Source organism: Chiloscyllium plagiosum, chromosome 32 (assembly GCF_004010195.1).
Source record: "Chiloscyllium plagiosum isolate BGI_BamShark_2017 chromosome 32, ASM401019v2, whole genome shotgun sequence".
Lineage (NCBI taxonomy): Eukaryota > Metazoa > Chordata > Chondrichthyes > Orectolobiformes > Hemiscylliidae > Chiloscyllium > Chiloscyllium plagiosum.
This window is the reverse complement of record NC_057741.1, coordinates 20,916,770-20,937,977: the sequence shown is the minus strand read 5'-3', so window position 1 is coordinate 20,937,977 and position 21,208 is coordinate 20,916,770. Positions and strand designations below refer to the sequence as shown.

The window sequence follows — 21,208 nt, the reverse complement described above, 5'->3', positions numbered from 1 at the left end:
ATTTCAGTTACATCACACTGCAAATTTTTGCTATAAATTCTGTGTTAGGATTGAGCCGTTCACTACCACCTGAAGGAGCGTCGCTCCGAAAGCTAGTGCTTCCAATTAAACCTGTTGGACTATAACCTGGTGTTGTGTGATTTTTAACACAAATAAAGGGAACGCAGAGAACATAAGGGAAACGTAGGCGTTAGCACAGGCACAATGCTGCCCGCACCTGCTGAGCATAATCATTACTTCCTGCCCACTTCAGCATGAGTGAGTAAAGCTGACCACAGCGTGACATCATACAGTCCAAGGCACGTGGTCTGCCGTCACAGCCAGCAAGGTCTTGACGTGTTCTCAAAGTTTCAGTCCCGAGCGAGGCGAAGAGTCACGTGGGTTGCTCTTTGTCTCGTGCTCAGGCGCCGGTTAAGCCTCGTGCCTGTCGCAGTTCATATCCGCCGCCGTTAGACATGGCTGCTGGCTCCAATATTTTCGACTTAACGTCCTTTGTCAAAGATCTTCTAGCTGGCGGTATTGCCGCCGCCGTCTCTAAGACGGCCGTCGCGCCCATCGAGAGGGTGAAGTTGCTGTTGCAGGTCCAAGCGTCAAGCAAGCAGATCAGCGTCGATCAACAGTACAAGGGAATTATTGACTGCGTAATCCGGATACCGAAGGAGCAGGGTAAGCGGCGGGCATATAAAAACCGGCCGGCTGAAGGATTTAACGATTTTTTGAGACCGTTGTTATTAGTTTTCTGTTTCTATAGTCGATTTGTAAATTTCGCCCTTCGCTTCCTTTTTTGAATATTCGTTGAGCGCGGCGCGTTGGTTTGACGTTGATGGTATTGACAGTGAGTCCCCAAGCGCCAGCGGGGAAGGTGCCGCCGCCGAGACCAGCACGTGGGCAACTCTGCTGCAGACCCCCGAGCGCTGCCAACCTGGGGGGGGCTGGAGTGACAGGTGCTCAACAACACCATCCTGAATGTCATGTGCTGCCTGCACCTTTTGTCACCTTTTCCAATTTTCGTCTTGAGTAGTAGCGAATAAAATGGACCAAACCATGCGACCAGAAAAGTGCACTTAACTGTCTAAACGGAAAATGTATGTTACACCTCCTGTCACAAGGAGTATTTCAGAATAGTAAACGAGGGAAGATTCACTTCGACGTTCACCATAAAATGTGATTTTTGTACAGTTCTTTGTCAAATACGTCAATGGATTTTCCAGACTGCTCTTTGGAAAATGGATGAAATTTAGAGATTTGGCATTACTGTATCCAGGATATGCTGGCCATTATGCCATTCTATTATGATTCTGTGTTTGATATAACATGATGCCTTGAATCATGGTGTTCTTAACTAGCTTTTGCAATGCTGTGGTTCTGTTTGCCAAGCTGGAAGTTTTTGTTGCAAACGTTTGGTCCCCTGTCTAGGTAACATCCTCAGTGCTTGGGAGCCTCCTGTGAAGCGCTTCTGTGGTGTTTCCTCCGGCATTTAGGGGGATAGCTGGTCGTGTCGTTTCGTGGCTAGTTGATGTAGCCACACACGCAGATGACAAGCAACATGAATTTGACTGGGACAATACTACCATTATAGGGCAAGCCAAACAAAGAACAGCCAGGGAATTCCTAGAAGCATGGCACTCATCCACAAACTCCATCAACAAACACAGCGACCTGGACCCAATATACCGGCCACTACAGCGGACAGCTGAAACTGACAACCAGAAGCGGCAGGGACAGGCCACTATAAATGCCGGAGGAAACACCACAGAAGCGCTTCACAGGAGGCTCCCAAGCACTGAGGATGTTACCTAGACAGGGGACGAAACGTTTGCAACAAAAACTTCCAGCTCGGCGAACAAAACCACAGCAACGAGCACCCGAGCTACAAATCTTCTCACAAACTTTGAGCTTTTGCAATATTACTGTAGTATCTCTGGCCATAAAAATGAGTTATTTGCTGGTCTGCTCCAGCACTATTCTTTGCCTCAAAAACCTAAATTCTACACAATGATTTGGAATAATATTTCCAAGTATCTAAAAGAAATTGACATGATATTAGCCACTTATCTTTATGATTTGATTCTGATCTCCTGTTATGGTGCCTTCCTTTGTAAGACCATAGCTCCATCTAGTCTTCTGAATAATTCTGACAATAGACTTAATGGAATATTGCATAAAATCAGCACAACCTTCAGGTAAATCTTCCACTTGCATCAGTCCATTTACAATTAAACTACACCTGAACTTATATCTAAGCTGAAAAATGAGTGCAGTCACAATGGACTTTTGAAAAATTCCAAAGGATCATACTGACTTTCTAAAATTTTTAAGTTATTGTTTTATAATTGCTGTGATGCAGTTTTTTAACATATGAATACTTTATCATAACTTGATTTTGTGCTATAAGATAACATTTGATCCATCTACCTTTGAAATAGGTATCAAACTAGTTCTACTTTTTTTCCCTCCTTGATCGTTTTTTATTTCTTTTCACACAAATATCCAATTTCTTTGTTTAAAAGTAACTCCAATTTTTTTCCACTACCCGTTCAGACAGTACAAAATAAGGCACAACTTTAAAACATCTGCTCTTCCCTCTTATTTTATCAGTTATCTTAAATCTGGATTCTCTAGTTGCAAATCCATCCTCCAGTGGAAACCATTTTCTTGTATTTACCAGGAATCTGACACCTATAAGTTTTCAGCATGAGAAAAAACTGGGGTTTCCTTCAGATCACACCTCTGGGGCAGTATGTAGAGGCGAAATGGATTGGAGGTCAAGAATCAATCTTTGCAGGACACCTGAGATAATGGAGCACAAAAAGAAGCCTGTTGCAAGGGACCCTTTGCTGTGATTAGTTAGGTAAGAATGGAATCAGGTGAGAGCTAGCTAGCTCGACAATGTTGAGGTACTACATGAAGACAGTGTGGTCAGCTGTGTCAAAGACTGCCAACAAGTCAAGAAAGATGAAGAGTAAAAATTTACTTTATTACAATCATATAGGATGCCATTTGTTATTTTGAGAGCTGTTTTACTATGCTATGTCGGGGTGGAAATTTAGATTTGAAGGATTTAAACAGTGTTACAGGAACGATGAAAATAGATTGGGAGAATACTAGAAATGGGAGATAATTTCTTTTGAGGGGAGAAATAATAACAGCAAATTTTAAAGGAGAGAGACAACAAAGGAAAAGAGCTTTTCACAATTCCTGCTAATATGGGGCCTAGAGGGAAAGTTGATGATCAGCAATTAAGTAGAAATGGGATCAGTTGAACACAAGGCCTCCACTCAGTGTAAGTGGAAGTAGAAAATAATCCATACAAGGAAGCAAATTCAGGGTTAGTATGGTAGATTCCCTACAGTGTAGAAACAGGCCATTGGACCCAACAAGTCCACACCAACCCTCTGAAGAGTAACCCACCCAGACCCATTTCCATCTGACTGATGCACCTAAAACTATGGGCAATTTAGCATGGCCAATTCAGCTGACCTGCACATCTTTGGACTGTGGGAGGAAGCCAGAGCACCCAGACGAAACCCACACAGATATGGGAGAATGTGCAAGCTCCACACAGACAGTCACCTGAGGCTGGAATCAAACCCAGGTCCCTGCTGCTGTGAGGTAGCAGTATGGAGAGTAACATGAAAGCAGATCTAGCCAGTGTGCTAAGGGAAGGACATGAAATAGAGGCAGCTAATTGGATAATCTGTTCTAGCAATACATAAGTTAATGAGTTGCTTACCTTTATTTGAGATGGAGATGTGCATTTGTCAATCTTTAGTATGGAGTTTCCCAAACAATGGGTCATTGTTGTATGTGTACCTTGCCTTTTAAGAGAGTTCAATTTTAAGGACTGTCAAATGTTGTCACTGTCTTGCAGTTAGTCAGCTGTACGTCTGCAAGCTTTAAACACAAATCATTGATTTTACTGTAATGTTAATTTCATAGCTTATTTTACTAATTCAAATAAACTAATGCCAAGTTATTAAATCCTTGATGAAAGATTGATTACTAGACCATTATTATTAATATGACACAGTGAACTGAGTCAGTGCTCCATAGAAATGTCATGCTGGTGATGCTTGTCGTACTTGAATAGTTGACAAGCAAGTTAATCTTCAGGTAGAACACAAAGACAGCCATCCTTAATTGTACTAAAATGCATGATATAAACCTGTATCTTTGTTAGTTACAGTGCCAATGTTGAAAACAAATTACTGCTAAGCACACAAACCACTATCAAGAAGCCAGTTTAACTCACTTGAGAAGGGCTAGTGATGGGAATGTGTTGCCAGATTGATCACAAGCAAGGGAAAGTCAAAACATATTGTCAGAATGTACACAAAATTCACTCCTATAAATTGGAACACAGCAGTAGTTTAAGTGTACACATTTAAAACATCAGGATTAGCCCCTTAAGAAATGAAAAAATCCTCAGAAGGTGTGGACCACATTAGAAAACCAATTCAGAGTCAGATTAAACTTTCATATTCATCAACTAGAGTTGATATTATTTAGACAGCCTACAGAATCAGAGACCACTCTGCGAACAGATGCAGAGAAGAGAATTTGTGTTTTTTCTCTCGATTGGAGAGTTAGCACATTATTTCATCCATCTCCAGGGAAGGTTTTGCTGGACAAACTGAAGATCTATGACATCAAAGCTACTGAAGGATAGTATAAGTAAAAAGGCAGTCCTCGGAGGTCAAAAAGTTCACAAGTATTAAGTACAAAGTTGATGGTTGATTGACTAAGATCACTAGAACATCCAGCATAGCAAGACATGTGGAAAGTATGATCTTCTGTTTGTGCCAAGGAAATGGCCAATTCCAATGACTCTTTCATGGCCTATGGCTCAGAAAGAGTCATTGGCAGAGACGAAGCAATAGAGTAAAGCTTAACGCAGCAAAAAAAATTGTGCAACAACTTAAACAGACTTTGCATAAGGAGTATCTTCCAGCTATAAGAAAGACCATTTTGTATCCGGCAAGAGGCATATTAAAGAAGTGATCGACAAACTAGAATCTGACTGTATATTTTGAGATAGTGGTGAATGTATGTTCACATTGATGTTTTCTATGAGATTGGCAATGTCACGACATGCAGATGTTGCAAAAATTCACATTTTGTGCTCAAAAAGCTGGTTACTATTCATTATTACCTCAGAAGAACACCAGGGCACATGCCAGTATATTACTCTTATGACTTTTGAAAAAGATGTACCCACAGATATAGGAAGTCAGGACAAAATCTACAAATGCAAATTTTTCTGCACACCTGGTTCATCAATTCCATTTTCAGGATCAATGTGCTAGAATGCAAGTACCATCTATTTACCTAACTACCACAAATGTTCAACATGTAGACACAGCTTGACCAGCAATGCAAGTAGACCAATACATCATGACATTGGATTAGTTACAATCCATGGAATCCGTCAAAAATCAGAAAGATGGCAGAAACTGTACCAGACTATTCACAGAACAGAATATGAGAGAAGAATGGGACTCTTCACTTTCTTTTAAATTAGTGGAACTAAAATCTCATCTCTCTACTTTGTACAAAAATAAATGAAGTTTAAAAGAAAAAAGCTAATCAATAGCTCAGGATTAGTTCAAGCTTGAGATGCATCTGAGATGGAATGTTTTAGGAGACACCTCCGTTTAGCTCACAAAAATGAATGATGAGCTGAAAGGATGAAGTACAAGATCTGAATAATAATCCAGTGAAAAGATTATCAGTTTACAGGGTGACCTGGGGCAGTTCTCAAGATAAACTTAGGCTGAGCAGCCAAAGAAACATTGATTTGAACTTAAAGCAATGCTGGAGAACATGAGACATGGAGGAAAAAAACAGATGGAGATACACAGATATCACACAGGAACCTGCACATCAATCACAAGACAATCCTTTCAGGAATAAATGTCACCAATGCTGCTATAGTGGAAGATATCAAGGCGGACATGGAAGAAGCCAAGCAATCCTTGAACAATAGGTGGAAAAGGTCCATGCTTCAAAGAAAATAAATTTTAAAAAATTGAAAAGGCTGAACATTTATTACAGTTGATTATGAACAAGAAAGTATACTGTATCAAAAGAAAGTTTAACACTTCGATAGAATTAGAAGAATTCAGGGTATAAAATCTAAAGCTTAAAAAATGATGGAAACTCTGAAAATAGTAAATGCTAAGAAGATTTGACCACCCAAACAATTGTTAGTGGCTAACGTGGAACAAAACTTGACTGTAGTTCATCAAGATAAGTTATGGAAAAGCAACTGCAGTCCCCAGAAGAGAAGCATGGTAATACAATTTGGGAGTGATGTTATTTATAAAAATCAATGACACTTCCAGACAAAGTTACTATTATGAGATTGTACATATCAGCAAATTACCATTTGTTAGTTACATTTTCTTTTGGAAAGAAGAGGACTGCTGTATGTATATCTTGTCTCTTAACAGAGTTTACTTTTTAAGGATTCCATACTCCATGTGTATACAGTGCCTGGCAGTTTGACTGCTGTAGTTCTATAAGCTACATGCACAAACATCAGTTTGTTTGATGTAATGTCCGACTCTATTAGCATATTGCAGTTTTAAATAAACCCACTGAGTTTAATCCTGATGAATAATTGAATGCAAGATAATTATCAATAACATGATAATAATGACCTTGAGGTAAGTTCACAAAATGAGATTGTGATTTTTTTTTATTGTGGACTGAAATTAGAAAAGAACTGTTTAATACTCCAGGATTGCAGAGATTCCTGCATGTTTTGAAAGCAAGCAATTTGATTCTCCATTGTAAACACTGATTACGCAGCTGTGGGCTACAGCAGTGGCGTCAGGCAAGCTGGAGTCAGAGTTGTAAACAAATGGAGCTTTGACAATGTGTAGCAGATTAATTTGTGACTAGTGATCTGTTACCAATGCTAAAGACTGTCTGCAAAAACTGATTGTTTAACTGCCTCAAAGCCAGCTTTGGGCAGTGAACATGACACACTACCAATGTAGGAGCTCTCTCTGTTCTCTGCAGGAAAAACCATTTTAAACTGAAAACCAGTTTATCTTTCCATCAGGAGATGCTGTAAGCTGTGACTTGATAAGCCAGGGACTTTTTGTAAAAGTGAATCAGCCACCCTGTGCCTCTTGGATGCCAGTGGAAGCATCTAGAGAAGGACATCTGAGAAACAACATTTGACCAGCACAAGAATCATAAAAGTTATCTCATAACCCATTGTAAAGAGGAACCACTGAATGTTTTTCCAGATTTTTCCTTCATTCGTAACCCATCTTTTCCTACATACATGTGTGTCTATGTATGTGAGAGATGGGAAATTTACAAGAGAATTAGAATGTTAATTAATAGTTATGTACAGATGGTTCAAAATTATTTACCTGTAGCTGGAACTTAATTACTGTAATAAATAGTAATTTTTGTTAAGTAACAAAACCTGAACCATACTTTCTGTCAGCCTGTTGTTGTTCTCTTTACCCCTTCAAATTATCCTGCAACTGCAGGGCCATACTTCATCCTAGCACCAGAGAAGCAACATACCAAGGCTATGGACATAAGAAGGACTATCTGTTCCCCTTGTGAAAGAATCCCATATCACTCTTGCTCTTGCTGCATTCTCCTGAGGAACTAGGCCCCCGTCAATACCCACCAAGTGTTTTACTCTGGTGGTCACTCGTTTAATTTCCGCCTGCATTCTCTTTACTTGGTGTGTGACCACCTCATCTTGTGAATGCTGCACAGTGAGTACAGCTGCTGCTCCAGATTGGAAGTGCAGATTCAAGTAGCTGCACCTGAAGACATGTCCTGCACCTGTGATCACAGTGGACGTTGGAAGTTCCCCTGACTTGCCATATCATATAAGAGGAAAATTCCACTTAGATAAACTGTTCACCATGACTTGACCTATTCTTGAATTACTCCATACAGACTTACTACTTCTACTTTAAAGAATATTAAATATATACTTGGGCAAAAATAATAGTGGCTTCAACTAGACCTGATCCAGAAGTTAAAGTTCTAATTTGAAATAAGGCCAGTTTTGATGGTAATAGGCAAAAACTTTCAAAGGTTGGTTGGAAGAGGCTATGTACAGGTAAAAGGATGGTTGAGAAGTGGAAGGCCTCCAGAAGTGAGAGAGAGAGTCCAGAGGCAATATGGTCCTGTTAATGTGAAGGGCAAGGCTGGTGGTATGTTTAGGGAATCCTGGATAACTAGAGGAATTGAGATTCTCGTCAAGGAAAATAAAGGAGGCAGGTATAGACGCTGGGATTGAATGAATCCTTCGAGGAGTACAAGGGCTGTAGGAGTATACTCAGCAGGAAAATCAGAAGGGCAGAAAGGAGACACAAGATAGCTTAGGTAAATAGGGTTAAGGTGAATCCTAAGAGATCCTACAAATACATTAAGGGCAAAAGAGTAACCAGGGAAAGAATTGGACCCCTTTAAAGATAACTCGGCATCTATTCGCTGGAGATGACTGAGATATTAAATGAATATTTTGAGTCCGTTGTTTGCTGTGGAGAAGGATATGGAAGCCAGAGAACTTAGAGAAATAAATAGTGATATATTGAAAAGTATCCACATTACAGAGGAGGAGGTGCTGGATTTCTTAAAACACATAAAGGTGGATAAATCCCCAGGACCTGATCGGGTATACCCCAGCACTTTGTAGGATGCAAGGGAAGTAAATGCTGCACCGAAGATGATCTGCAAATGTTGCATAAAAGAGGTGTAAATGACAGTGCTGCAACAATCTCAGTCGGTCAGTTGTAGCAGTATTAATATAATTTTAACCAACAATAGTGCAAAGATCGGGTCTTTAATTTAACTGAGGAAAACTGGGGGGGAGGGGGATGGTACTCGCACAAAAAATGATGTGCAAGCGTTGCAGCAGGTAAGGTGTTAATGACACTGGTCCAACAATCTTAGTCAGTCAGTTGTCTTAGTATTGAAAGAATTTTAACACATGTAAATAACTGACATACTGAAGATTTAAAAGTGCATGACATAGTCAGTGGTGTCTTCATTCCCTCTACGACTTTTTCTGAGTTCGTATCTGGTGTAACTGATTGAATTTGTTGTACATACTGTACTTAGCATGTCTGTGAAAAGAAAGCACACCACAGTGACAATTGAACAGAAAAGTGAGATTTTACAGCACTTGGATCGTGGTGAAAAGGCATCGAGGATTGCACAGGAGTACAACATTGGAATAGCGACAGTGTCTGATATTAAGAGAGCAAGACCAGCGATTGAGAAATTCATCAGCCTAAGTGACACTGCAAATGCTCTAAAAAGAAAATCCATGAAGCCAGCAAAGGATGGGCAACTCTACCAAGCAGTACTTTTGTGTTTTTCACAGCAACATGAAAAGGGAATTTCCGTATCTTGGCCCGATGATACTGGAAAAAGCTGCCAATTTCCATGAACGCCTCCACACCGATGAGTCTGATCACAGTGTATCATTGGGCTGGTTACAGCACTTCAAACATCATCACGGCATTAGGCAGCTCAGCGTACTTAGGGCAGAAGCCTGCGGATGACAGCATCGTGGAAAACTACACACTAAAACTGCAATCCATCATTCATGAAGGAAAGTGAACCTGAGCAATTGTACAATGCAGATGATGGTGGATTGTTCTGGCTTGCACTGCCAGATAAAACACTTAAGTCCTTCAAGGAAAAGCAAGTGTCAGGACATAAAGCGCATAAGGATCGGATCACGATTTTCCCTTGTGTCAATGCCACCGACACTCATAAATCATCGCTTGTCTGCATTGGGCGATATGCCAGTCCCTGTTGCTTTAAAAATTGTGACAAGAAATTGTTTCCCTTGAGGTACAAAGCACATAATAAGGCATGGGTGACATATCCACTTTTCTCATCCTGGTTTCGTGAAGACTTTGTACCTGCTGTCAGGTCACATTTGTCAAGCAAAGGACTCGAGCAACATGCCCTTCTGCTTGTTGACAACGTGAGGGCACACACTGTGAAAGGCAGCCAGTTACAATCAGCAGTGTTTGTTTCTCCCACGCAACACCACTTCAAGGTTGCAGCCGCATGATCAAGGAATCATTGCAATTATGAAATAATATTACTGGCGTGACATGTTGCATGTTGCCCTGGGTGAAGACAATGCTGACAAAGTACTGCAGGAAATCAATAAGGCAATCACAGTCAAGGACGCTATATTCATGATTGCTGAATCTTGGGACCGCATCAAGCCATCAACAATTAGACTGTTGGTACAATAGCTTGTGTGTTGGGAGCCATGCCACTGAAGCGGACATCCATCCAGAAAAAAAGCATAACCACTGACATCACCGAAAACTGCAGGCAACTGGGTTTACGAGACTTTGTAGAGACAGAGATTCATGCTTGGATGAACTGTGACAACGAAATTGGAACAGAGACACTCACCGATTATCAAATAGTCGACGTAGTCACAGAGGAACAGCAGGAATGTATGAATGGTGTAGATAGCAAGGAAAATCTGATACCGACACTACCTCCAGTCCCCGTTAATGAAGCTATTGACAGTTTGCGACTTTTCATGGAGTGGTACAAAGCACAAGATGAAGTTGATGCTGTTGAATTGATGCATCTTAGTCCAATGTTACTGTTTGCAAAAAAAAAGAGACAGCACTTCCTCAAGCAACAGCGGCTGGATAATTTCTTTGGAAATAATAATCAACCTCCACTTCAATAAATTATTTTTATTGTACAGGTACAGAAAAAGTTAGCTGAATTGTAAAATGTTAAGAATTTTTAAGCGATATGCAATGTTTGTAGAGATTTTAGTGATCAAATAAAATAATAACTCTGTTTGCATGCTTTTTTAACGCAGTTATGGGCAGTGCAGCTTCCTTTGTTTAACATCAAATCAATTTGCCAAATAATCAATTATCCAAATGAAAACCTGCCCGCCCAAGGACTTCGGATAATCGCGGTTCCCCTGTAATGGATAGTAAAGACGGTTATCGCTGGATAACAACAGGACCATATGGGCCATTGGGCTGAGGAGTGGGAGATGGAGTTTAATTTAGATAAATGTGAGGTGTTGCATTTTGGTAGGGCAAATCAGGGTATGATTTACACAGTTTATGGTAGAGTCTTTGGGAGTGTTATCAAACAAAGAGACCGGGGTGCTGGTTCATAGTTCTTTGAAGGTAGAGTTACAGGTAAGCAGGTTAGTGAAGAAGGTGTTTGATTCATTTGCCTTTATTGGTCTGTGCATTGAGTGTAGGAGTTGGGATGTCATGTTGCAGCTGTCCAGGACATTAGTCCACTTCTGAAGGGTTTTTCTCTGGAAGGTTAGGGGCTGAAAGGTGACCTTCATAGCGGTTTATAAAATCATGAAAGACATAGGTAGTTTAAATAGCTATGGCCGTCTTCTCAGGGTAAAGAAGTCCAAAACTATCACCTAGGTTTAAGGTGGAGAGGGGAAAGATTAAAAGGAACCTGAGGGGTAACTTTTTCATGCAGAGGGTGTATTGAACAAGCTTCCAGAAGAACTGGTGGGAGGCCGGTACAATTATGACATTTAAAAGGCATGTGGATGAGTATATGAATAGGAAGGGTTTAGAGGGACATGGGCCAAATGCTGGCAAATGGGACTAGATTAATTTGGGATATTTGGTCAGGATGGACAAGGTGGACAGAAGGGTCTGTTTCCGTGCTGTATAATTCTATGACTATTACTTTATATCAACTCGGAAACAAACTGTGTGAAAAAATAAGCCCATGCAATATAGGGAAATGTGGCAAGTTGAATCCAAAATTGGCTGTGACAGAAAATAGAGTAATGGACAACAACACAAATTGCTGGAAAAGCTTAACAGGTCCAGCAGGATCTGTAAAGAGAAATCAGGGTTAACGTTGCAGGTCTGGTGACTCTTTCTCTTCAAAGGTGCTGCCAGATCTTCTGAGCTTTTCCAGCAACTTTGTTTTTGTTTCTGATTTACAGCATCCACACTTTTGGTTTTTGAAAGAGTAATGGGCAATGTATATTTTTGAGAATGGAAACCTGTTTCCAGTGGCGTTCTACAGGGCTCAGTTTAGGTTCCTTGCTTGCAATGTTGCGGATCTTTTAAACAATAAAACAGACTTATTAAGCAAAAGTAATGAATATCAAATAAAATGAACTTATTTATTGATAACACAATCTATTTGCTGATAATGCAAATTCAAACAGTTTTAAACACATAATAAAAGCATAATCTCGTTCATCCCAAATCATTCATAGAGTCACAGAGACATGCAGCACAGAAACAGATCCTTCGGTCCAACTCATCCATTCTGACCAGATATTCTTAACCAATCTAGTCCCATTTGCCAGCATTTGGCCTGTATCCCTTGAAACCCTTCGTACTCATGTACCCCTCCAAATGCCTTTTAAATGTAATTGTACCAGCCTCCTCCGCTTTCTCTGGCAGCTCATTCCATACACGTACCACCCCCTGTGTGAAAAGGTTGCCCCTTTGGTCCCTTTTAAATCTTGCCCCCTCACCCTAAACCTATGTCCTATAGTTTTGGACTCCCCCATCCCAGGGAAAAGACCTTGTCTATTTACCCTATCCATGCCTCTCATGATTTTATAAGGTTGGCTTTCAGTTCCAACGCTCCAGAGAAAATAGCCCCAACCTATTCAACCTCTCCCTATAGCTCAAATCCTCCATCCTTGTAAATCTTTTCTGAACCCTTTTCAAGTTTCACAACATCCTTCTTATGGCAAGGAGACCAGAATTGCATACATTATTCCAATAGTGGGAGAAAGTGAGGACTGCAGATGCTGGAGATCAGAGTTGAGAGTGTGATGCTGGAAAAGCACAGCTGGTCAGGCAACATCCTGGATTCCTGATGAAGAGCTTATGCTCAAATTCGATTCTCATGCTGCTCGGATGCTGCCTGACCAGCTGTGCTTTTCCAGCACCACACACTCGTATTCCAATAGTGGTCTAAACAAAATCCTTACAGTCACAACATGACCTCCCAACTCCTATACTCGATGCACTGACCAATAAAGGTAAGCATATCAAATGACTTCTTCACTATCTCCCTGTGACTCCACTTTCAAGGAACCATAAACCTGCGCTCCAAGGTCTTTTTGTTCAGCAACATTCCCCAGAACCTTTACTATTAAGTGTATAAGTCCTCACCTGATTTGCCTTTCGAAAAATGCAGCACCTCTCGTTTATCTAAATTAAACTCGGCATTTGCCATTATCCCACCTGATCAAGATTCCATTGTACCCTGGGGAAACCTTCTTTGCTGTCCACTACACCTCCAATTTTGTTGTCATCTGTAAACTTACCATACTTACTATGTTAAAGTTACAAAAAGGTCAACATCCGTTGTACACAAACCCTTGAAGACTACTCACAAGATCCCTTTCTCTAACATCTCAATAGACTTAAGATGACTGTAATTTCAATTCCTAGAATGGAGCATATGATAGCTTATATCTGGAGCTATTATACATTTGAGTTTAAATAAACTCAGCTTTAGATCCACTTCAGGGCTTCATCCAACCTCTTCCGGTCTTATCACTAACTTTAACTCTATAGTAATCTAGTTTACTATATTCTCCCCTTCTCAAGAATACGGCTGTATACTTGCAATCCCTGTACAGGCTTCACAGAACTGCCTAAAACAAAATAAAACTGAAACAAAAGCCTCTCAACTTTTCTCAAACATTAAAAGAAAAACTAGTCCAGAAAATTCTAACAGAATTATTGAGGTACAGTTGTCTACCTTGATAAGTTATAAACTCCTAAATTAAGCAAAAACCCTTTAGGTTTGAAAAGTAGCCCTTTGTAATCAGTTTTTCTTTAAATATCACCATGGCTACAGAAATACTTGCAAGTTAGTTAACATCAGACATGCAAAAATCCCATGTTAACTCAAAAGTCAAACCCAGACTTAAATGAAATTAAAAATGTGTGTAAATCAGATAGTTTATATCACATCAGGATAATCTTCAAATGAGGACAGTTTTACAATTGCAGTGCAACTCCTATTAATGTGTTCTGTGGGCCAACCAGATCTAACGATTAATGATAAAAAAAGTTATCATCTTCATCAAGTGGCACTGCTGCATCACAGCGCCAGAGACCCGGGTTCAATTCCCGCCTCAGGCGACTGTGTGGAGTTTGCACATTCTCCCCGTGTCTGTGTGGGTTTCCTCCGGGTGCTCCGGTTTCCTCCACAGTCCAAAAATGTGCAGGTCAGGTGAATTGGCCATGCTAAATTGCCCATAGTGTTAGGTGAAGGGATAAATGTAGGGGAATTGGTCTGGGTAGGTTGTGCGTCGGCGTGGACTTGTTGGGCCAAAGGGCCTGTTTCCACAATGTAAGTAATTTAATCTAATCTAATTCATTGAATTTAACTCTGCTTTCTCTCCACAGAAACTACCAAACCTCTTGAGTTTTTCCAGAAATTGCTGTTTTTGTTTCCAATCTTTACCTCTCGCAGTTCTTTGTTTTACTTTAGTTTTATTTGCATGTTTTTTTCTACAAAACCTTTGCAAACACTTCTTATATTTAAATTCTGTTTTTTCACTAACTGCAAGTCTTTCTGATACTTTCACTTTCTGTATCTGAAGACAGTTCTTTGACAAAAGTTTTCTCTACTTTAGGATTTATCAGTTTTTGGCGTGGCAACTTAGCAAATGTGATTCGATATTTCCCAACTCAGGCATTGAACTTTGCCTTCAAGGACAAGTACAAGCAAATATTTATGGCAGGAATTGATAAAGAGAAACAGGTATGATTTAAATAATACATAAAATAGTTACATTTAATTTTTGTGTTGAAGCTCACTCCCTCTGGTGCACGAGGCAATAAATTTTAACATGAAAGCATATGCTATCCCAGGAATGTATTGTGTCTGAATCATTAAGAGGCAGTAATAGATATTAAACTGCATTACACTTTTGTAGCTTTAATGATTCTTCTGTTTTGCTTGTATCTTTCTATTATGTTACTTTGTCCTTGGTCCTTTTTCTATTCAGTCTGAAAACTTGAATCACAATGAAGTTTTAAACCGTATACTTAACCTAGAATCTGGAGAGATGTAAAATTTGAAGCAAACAGAAGAGAATTGAACACTGTTGATTAGATGAGAGATGGATATACCATTGTTGATAAGCCATGCCAATTGTTGAGAAAATAGTCTGAATATCTATACCTGAAAATGTTAATGTCCAGTTCAAATATTTATTCACAAGTGCAATAATATTTTCTATTTCAGTTTGGTAAATGGTTCGTAGCAAATTTAGCATCTGGAGGAGCTGCGGGTGCCACATCTCTCTGCTTTGTATATCCCTTGGATTTTGCACGAACGCGCTTAGCTGCTGATATTGGCAAAGGTAGGAAAATTGGAATCAAATTTCCAGCCACTAGCTGAAACAGCAACACATGTAGTGAGAACTCTCTCCACATGATTCAACTCAAATTTTAAACAACGTAAGAGAACTCAACATTTTGAGAGGATGGGAAGCTGCGAGGAATAGATTTAAAAAGTTGAGATTCAGAAGGTTTATACTTGGAGGACTCTGATGGTAACAGTGTGGAAGTAGGAAGAAAAGCTGTTAGTGCAGAATGATTGATTAGGCAGATACTTATAGAATCAAATAAGAATAATCCATTGACGTGGACAGCAGAAAAAATGCATTCAGGGAGTAAGTATGATGTGGTGAACCGTCATATTTAAATGAGTGTGATTGAGTACATTGAACTATGATCTCAATCGCAGGATTTAATTTGTAATACTGGCTAGAGCAAATATCTGTTTTTAGCAGAAATGAAAATGGCTGAAATCCTGAGTGCAAAGGTTCAAACTAGGATTGCATGACAGGTGGACAGATTTGGAAAACAATTAGTCAGGAACATAGGAGAGGAAAAGGAGATTGGAGATGCAGCAGCAACGCTCAGAAGCAGAAGGGAGGAATGGTTTGATGGTTTTGACAAAGAGAGGATAAAAGTACTCAAGGGTTTACAGCAAAGAAGTTAGCTCATCGCATACATGTTGGCAGAAAAAGAACCATTCAATTCTATCCCACCTTTCACAACAAATAGTAATGGGAGTGTGGATCAATCGATTTTTACAATCCCAGTCAGGAGATTATATAATCCAGAATAGCCGAATTTACCAAGAAAATTGTAGGTAAGTTTCCTCAATTTTCCACCTTAACTGATTGCAACAAAATGTGCTTTAAAGAAGAAGTTTTAACCTTTTTAGTGCTCTGATTCTGAAGAATGGACATGATAGGTTTTTTTTTAATAAGTTTAGAAAAAGGAAAGGATAAGTATTTAATTCTCAACCCACCAATATCATCACAATGGCACCACTATAACATAGACAAACACAAACAAAGGTGATTAGAAGAGGATACACATACTTTTTTTTAGTGAAGTCTGAGAAGCCACTATTAATTCTCAAGTCTGTCAAGATAGAATTTTGAAAAGTTGTAGACCTATTGATTCTCTTTTGTCCCACTGAGGGAATGGAGGTTAGAAACTTCTGGAAACACATTTGGAGTATTTTTCCCTTTGTAATTGTAGGTTTCTGACTTTGCTGCAGTTGAAGATGTCGTCAAGTCCAGTAGGAAAGGTCTGACTTTGTTCCACCTTTTCTGTTTTGCTGGCAGCAATGATGGCCTCCATTTTAGACTCCAAGTACCACTAAATTGCAGTGGCACAGAAATAATGGATGTCATTTAGACCACTGAGCCTTACTAACATGCTAGCACCAACACCAGGAATTCCGGGTCAATCCTTTTCACCCTCCAGTTTGATCAGTGAAGTTTTCCTGCAGATAGGAAACTGATGCAGGGTTTCTCCTCTATTTAAATGGACCGTGCCACCATGTTGCCTACAGTTCTGGGTTGCATAAAATCCAGCCCACGTTGCCTCGTATCTCTTCAATTGTCTGTGACTGGTCTCCTTCCTATCGGAAAAATGTTGTGAAACTTGAAAGGGTTCAGAAGAGATTTACAAGGATGTTGCCAAGGTTGGAGGACTTGAGCTATAGGGAGAGGTTGAATAGGCTAGGGCTGTTTTCCCTGGAGTGTCGGAGGCAGAGGGGTGACCTTATAGAGGTTGATAAAATCATGAGGGGCATGGATAAATGGACAAAGTCTTTTCACTGGTGTGGGGGAGTCCAGAACTAGAGGGCATAGGTTTAGGATGAGAGGGGAAATATATAAAAGAGACCTAAGGGCAACCTTTTCACGCAGAGAGTGGTACGTGTATGGAATGAGCTGCCAGAGGAAGTGGTGGAGGCTAGTACAATTGCAACATTTAAGAGATATCTGGATGGGTATATGAATAGGAAAGGTTTGGAGGAATATGGGCCAGGTACTGGCAGGTGGGACTAGATTGGGTTGGGATATCTGGTCGGCATGGACAAGTTGGACCGAAGGGTCTGTTTCCGTGCTGTACGTCTCTATGGCGGGCTTTTTTTTCCGGAAAGAAAAGCCACATGTCCCTTGGAATATAAACAACGTTTTGTATCAGTTGTATATTTTACCTCTAGTCTTCTGTATTTTTCCCATGAACAGATTTGTCCAGTTTTTGTGGACAGTCTTCATCTTATCCCATTGAAGTAAGTAGAGAAAATAAGAGTGGCAGAATGTGTTGATGTGCTCAAAGGACAAGGAAGTATTAGGGGAATAGATTGTTCATGATGAGTCCCACTCTGCCACTTGGTAGTTTTGGTAGGATTTGTATATCAGAAACCAGCTAAACTGGCAGGCAAGGGACTGTGTTTAACACTTCACCTGCAAATAGTGGCACCTGCAACAACGTAGCATTGCTTTACTGGTAGATGAAAGTTTTAGCCTAAACCATGTGCTTTACGTCCTGGAGTGAAGTTTAAAATCTTACTCATGAGAGTACAGCCAACTGAACCAACTTTATATAATTAATGTAATTATTGATGTACAACCACAGAAGACTAATCCAACATCTTTCACATTTGCAATTACCAACTGAGTTGTTCAAAGAAACTTAAGTTGTAGTTAAGATGTCTTTTAATGTAATCAAACATATTCTTTTAAACTATAGGTCCTGAGGAGCGGCAATTTACCGGTCTCACTGATTGCATCACAAAAGTTGCGAAGCGGGATGGACCCAGGGGACTTTATCAGGGATTTGGTGTTTCAGTGAATGGCATCATTGTATATCGAGCTTCCTATTTCGGGTGCTATGACACAATCAAAGTAATGTTTTATAAGTATTTCTGATGTAAATGTGTGAAAAATTATATGCTTACTTATTGAGAATATATGGTGCATTTTCCGATAGTTTTTTTTTTGGCATTTAAATATTTTAAATCTTCTTTATTGTAACTATATATATGTATATATATTTCACTTACATATTTCAAAATCTCCTTGTCCCAGAGATATCTGGGTGAATTGGTAAAGGAGTTACATTACTGAGGGGAGGATTTTGGATTAGAGGAGCAATGTATGTAGTCTCATAGGTGGAGCTATGAAACAGCAAGGGGCAGTAGACATTGATTGGACTTATTTATGGACCGTTAAATATTAGTATTACTAGGAGGCATGGTATTAATCAGGAGATGACAGAAGTGTGTTTCTACTATTTTAAAAGTGCTGGAAAATACATTCCTGTTCAACACCAAATGAATTTCAGAAAGTTTTGTTTGATCGATTTCATTGAATTCTTTGAGGAAATTAACAGAGCAGGAAAGTGGCATACTATTAATGTCGTCTAGATTTTGTCTGAGAAAGTTGCCTGGAGATTCAATGAGCTGAACACTTTTTAATATAGTTTTCAGAGATTTTAGCTAGAATTTTGACAAATAATTTTTGACATAACACTTCTCATCATATATGTAAAAGCTAATGGGATCCAATTTTTCATGAAATGTATTAATGAATTTAGCTTAATGTCTCCCATATTTAAGAGGTTGACAGATATTTCAAAAATTGACTCCGGTTGATGGTGAGGAAGGAATCTGTGCACTGTCAATGACAGTAGTCTGCTCAGGTGCATAGAAAAGCAAAAATTGATATTCAAGCTGCAAATGTGTATGTTCATACAATTGGGGAGGGCACAAAGGCAAGGATTATATCTCCCAGTACTACTAGTATTTAGCAGTCCATAAATAATTCCAACCAGTGTCTATAGCCCCTTGCTGTTTCATAGCTCCACCTAAGCAGACTACATATATTGATCTTCTAATCCAAGCTCTTCCCCTTAGTAATGTAACCCCCTTACTAATTCAGCTAGATACCTCTGGGACAAGAAAATTTTGAAATATATAAGCAAAAACCATTTCATGACACTCTGAGAAAAACTCTGGAATAGGGAGTATATGTCAACTGAGTCATTGGATAGACATATGGATGAAAATGGAATAGTGTAGGTTAGATGGGCTTCAGATTGGTTTCACAGGTCGCACAACATCGAGGGCCGAAGGGCCTGTACTGCGCTGTAATGTTCTTTGTTCTATGATTCATAGAGTCATAGAGATGTACAGCATGGAAACAGACCCTTCAGTCCAACCTGTCCATGCCGACCAGATATTCCAACCCAATCTAGTCCCATCTGCCAGCACCCAGCCCATATCCCTCCAAACCCTTCCTATTCATATACCCATCCAAATGCCTTTTAAATGTTGCAATTGTACCAGCCTCCACCACATCCTCTGGCAGCTCATTCCATTCACGTGCCACCCTCTATGTGAAAAGGTTGCCCCTTAGGTCTCTTTTATATCTTTCCCCTCTCACCCTAAACCTATGCCCTCTAGTTCTGGACTCCCTGACCCCAGGGAAAAGACTTTATCTACTTATACTATCCATGCCCCTCATAATTTTGTAAACCTCTAAAAGGTCACCCCTCAGCCTCCAACGCTCCAGGGAACACTGCCCCAGCCCATTCAGCCTCTCCCTATAGCTCAAATCCTCCAACCCTGGCAACATCGTTGTAAATCTTTTCTGAACCCTTTCAGGTTTCACAACATATTTCCGCTAAGAAGGAGACCAGAATTGACCGCAATATTCCAACAGTGGCCTAACCAATGTCCTGTACAGCCACAACGTGACGTCCCAACTCCTGTACTCAATACTCTGACCAATAAAGGAAAGCATACCAAAAGCCTTCTTCACTATCCTATCTACCTGCGACTCCACTTTCAAGGAGCTATGAACCTGCATTCCAAGGTCTCTTTGTTCAGCAACACTCCCTAGGACTTTATCATTAAGTGTATAAGTCCTGCTAAGATTTGCTTTCCCAAAATGCAGAAAACAGAACAGATTAGTAAGTTAGTTAAGAAAACATATGGCATGCTTTTCTTTAATTTTCATATGCTTAGAATATACAAATATAGATTATTCTAGAACTGTGTAAGTGTATTAGGCTACAATTATAATATTGTGTACAGTTCAGGTCTCCACAGTACTGGAAGGATGTGATCACTTCAGAGAGCTTACAGAGTAAATTTCTGAGCATGTTGCCAGAAGTGGCCCATTTTAACTGTTAGTAAGATTGGCTAGGCTGGAGTTGTTTCCTTTGCCACACAGGACACTGAGCAGAGATTTAATTGAGATTTAATATCATAGAAGGGTTCTTGCATGAATGGACCATCTGTAATGTTCTTCTAATGTAATTTTCACAGTTTAAATCTGTGCTCTCTGGTTCTTTGATCCTTTTGCCCTATCTACTTTGCCCAAAACCCACATGACTTCGAAGACTTCTAACAAATCTCCTCTTAACCTTCTCCAAGTAGAATAGCCCCAACTTTTTCAATCTTTCAATGTAACTGGGCCCAGAAAATGATCCATAGGCATGATTCCAGGGAAGAGGCACTTCAATCTGTTGTCTTCACATCCTTCATAAAGTGTAATGCCGGTTACTGTAAATTCATATTTTGTAAAGGATTGACATAATTTTTCTGCTTTTATATTCCATGCTAATTTGTTTGTAAAACCGAGGATGCCATATGTTTATTAACTGTGCTCTCAACCTGTCCTTCTACTTTTGATGATTTATGCACATAAACACCCAGATCCTTTACTTCAACACTCTCTTCATGGGCGGCATGGTGGGCGGCATGGTGGCAGTGGGCGGCATGGTGGCACAGTGGTTAGCACTGCTGCCTCACAGCGCCTGAGACCCGGGTTCAATTCCCGACTCAGGTGACTGACTGTGTGGAGTTTGCACGTTCTCCC

The 21,208-nt window shown here is 39.9% G+C and overlaps 1 protein-coding gene across 2 annotated transcripts in view; it reads left to right on the top strand.

Moving 5' to 3' along the window:
* Positions 1-290: 290 nt before the first annotated feature.
* The window catches only part of LOC122539394 (ADP/ATP translocase 4-like), a 48,181-nt gene continuing 27,263 nt past the window's right edge, over positions 291-21,208 (top strand). For both annotated transcript variants that reach the window (XR_006309069.1, XM_043674185.1), the window contains exons 1-4: positions 291-666; positions 14,645-14,772; positions 15,259-15,376; positions 18,075-18,229. Coding sequence is in view for 1 of the 2 variants with exons in the window: in XM_043674185.1 (XP_043530120.1) it covers positions 456-666; positions 14,645-14,772; positions 15,259-15,376; positions 18,075-18,229 (612 nt within the window). In the remaining variant the exon portion in view is untranslated. The remainder of the gene's footprint in view (positions 667-14,644; positions 14,773-15,258; positions 15,377-18,074; positions 18,230-21,208) is intronic.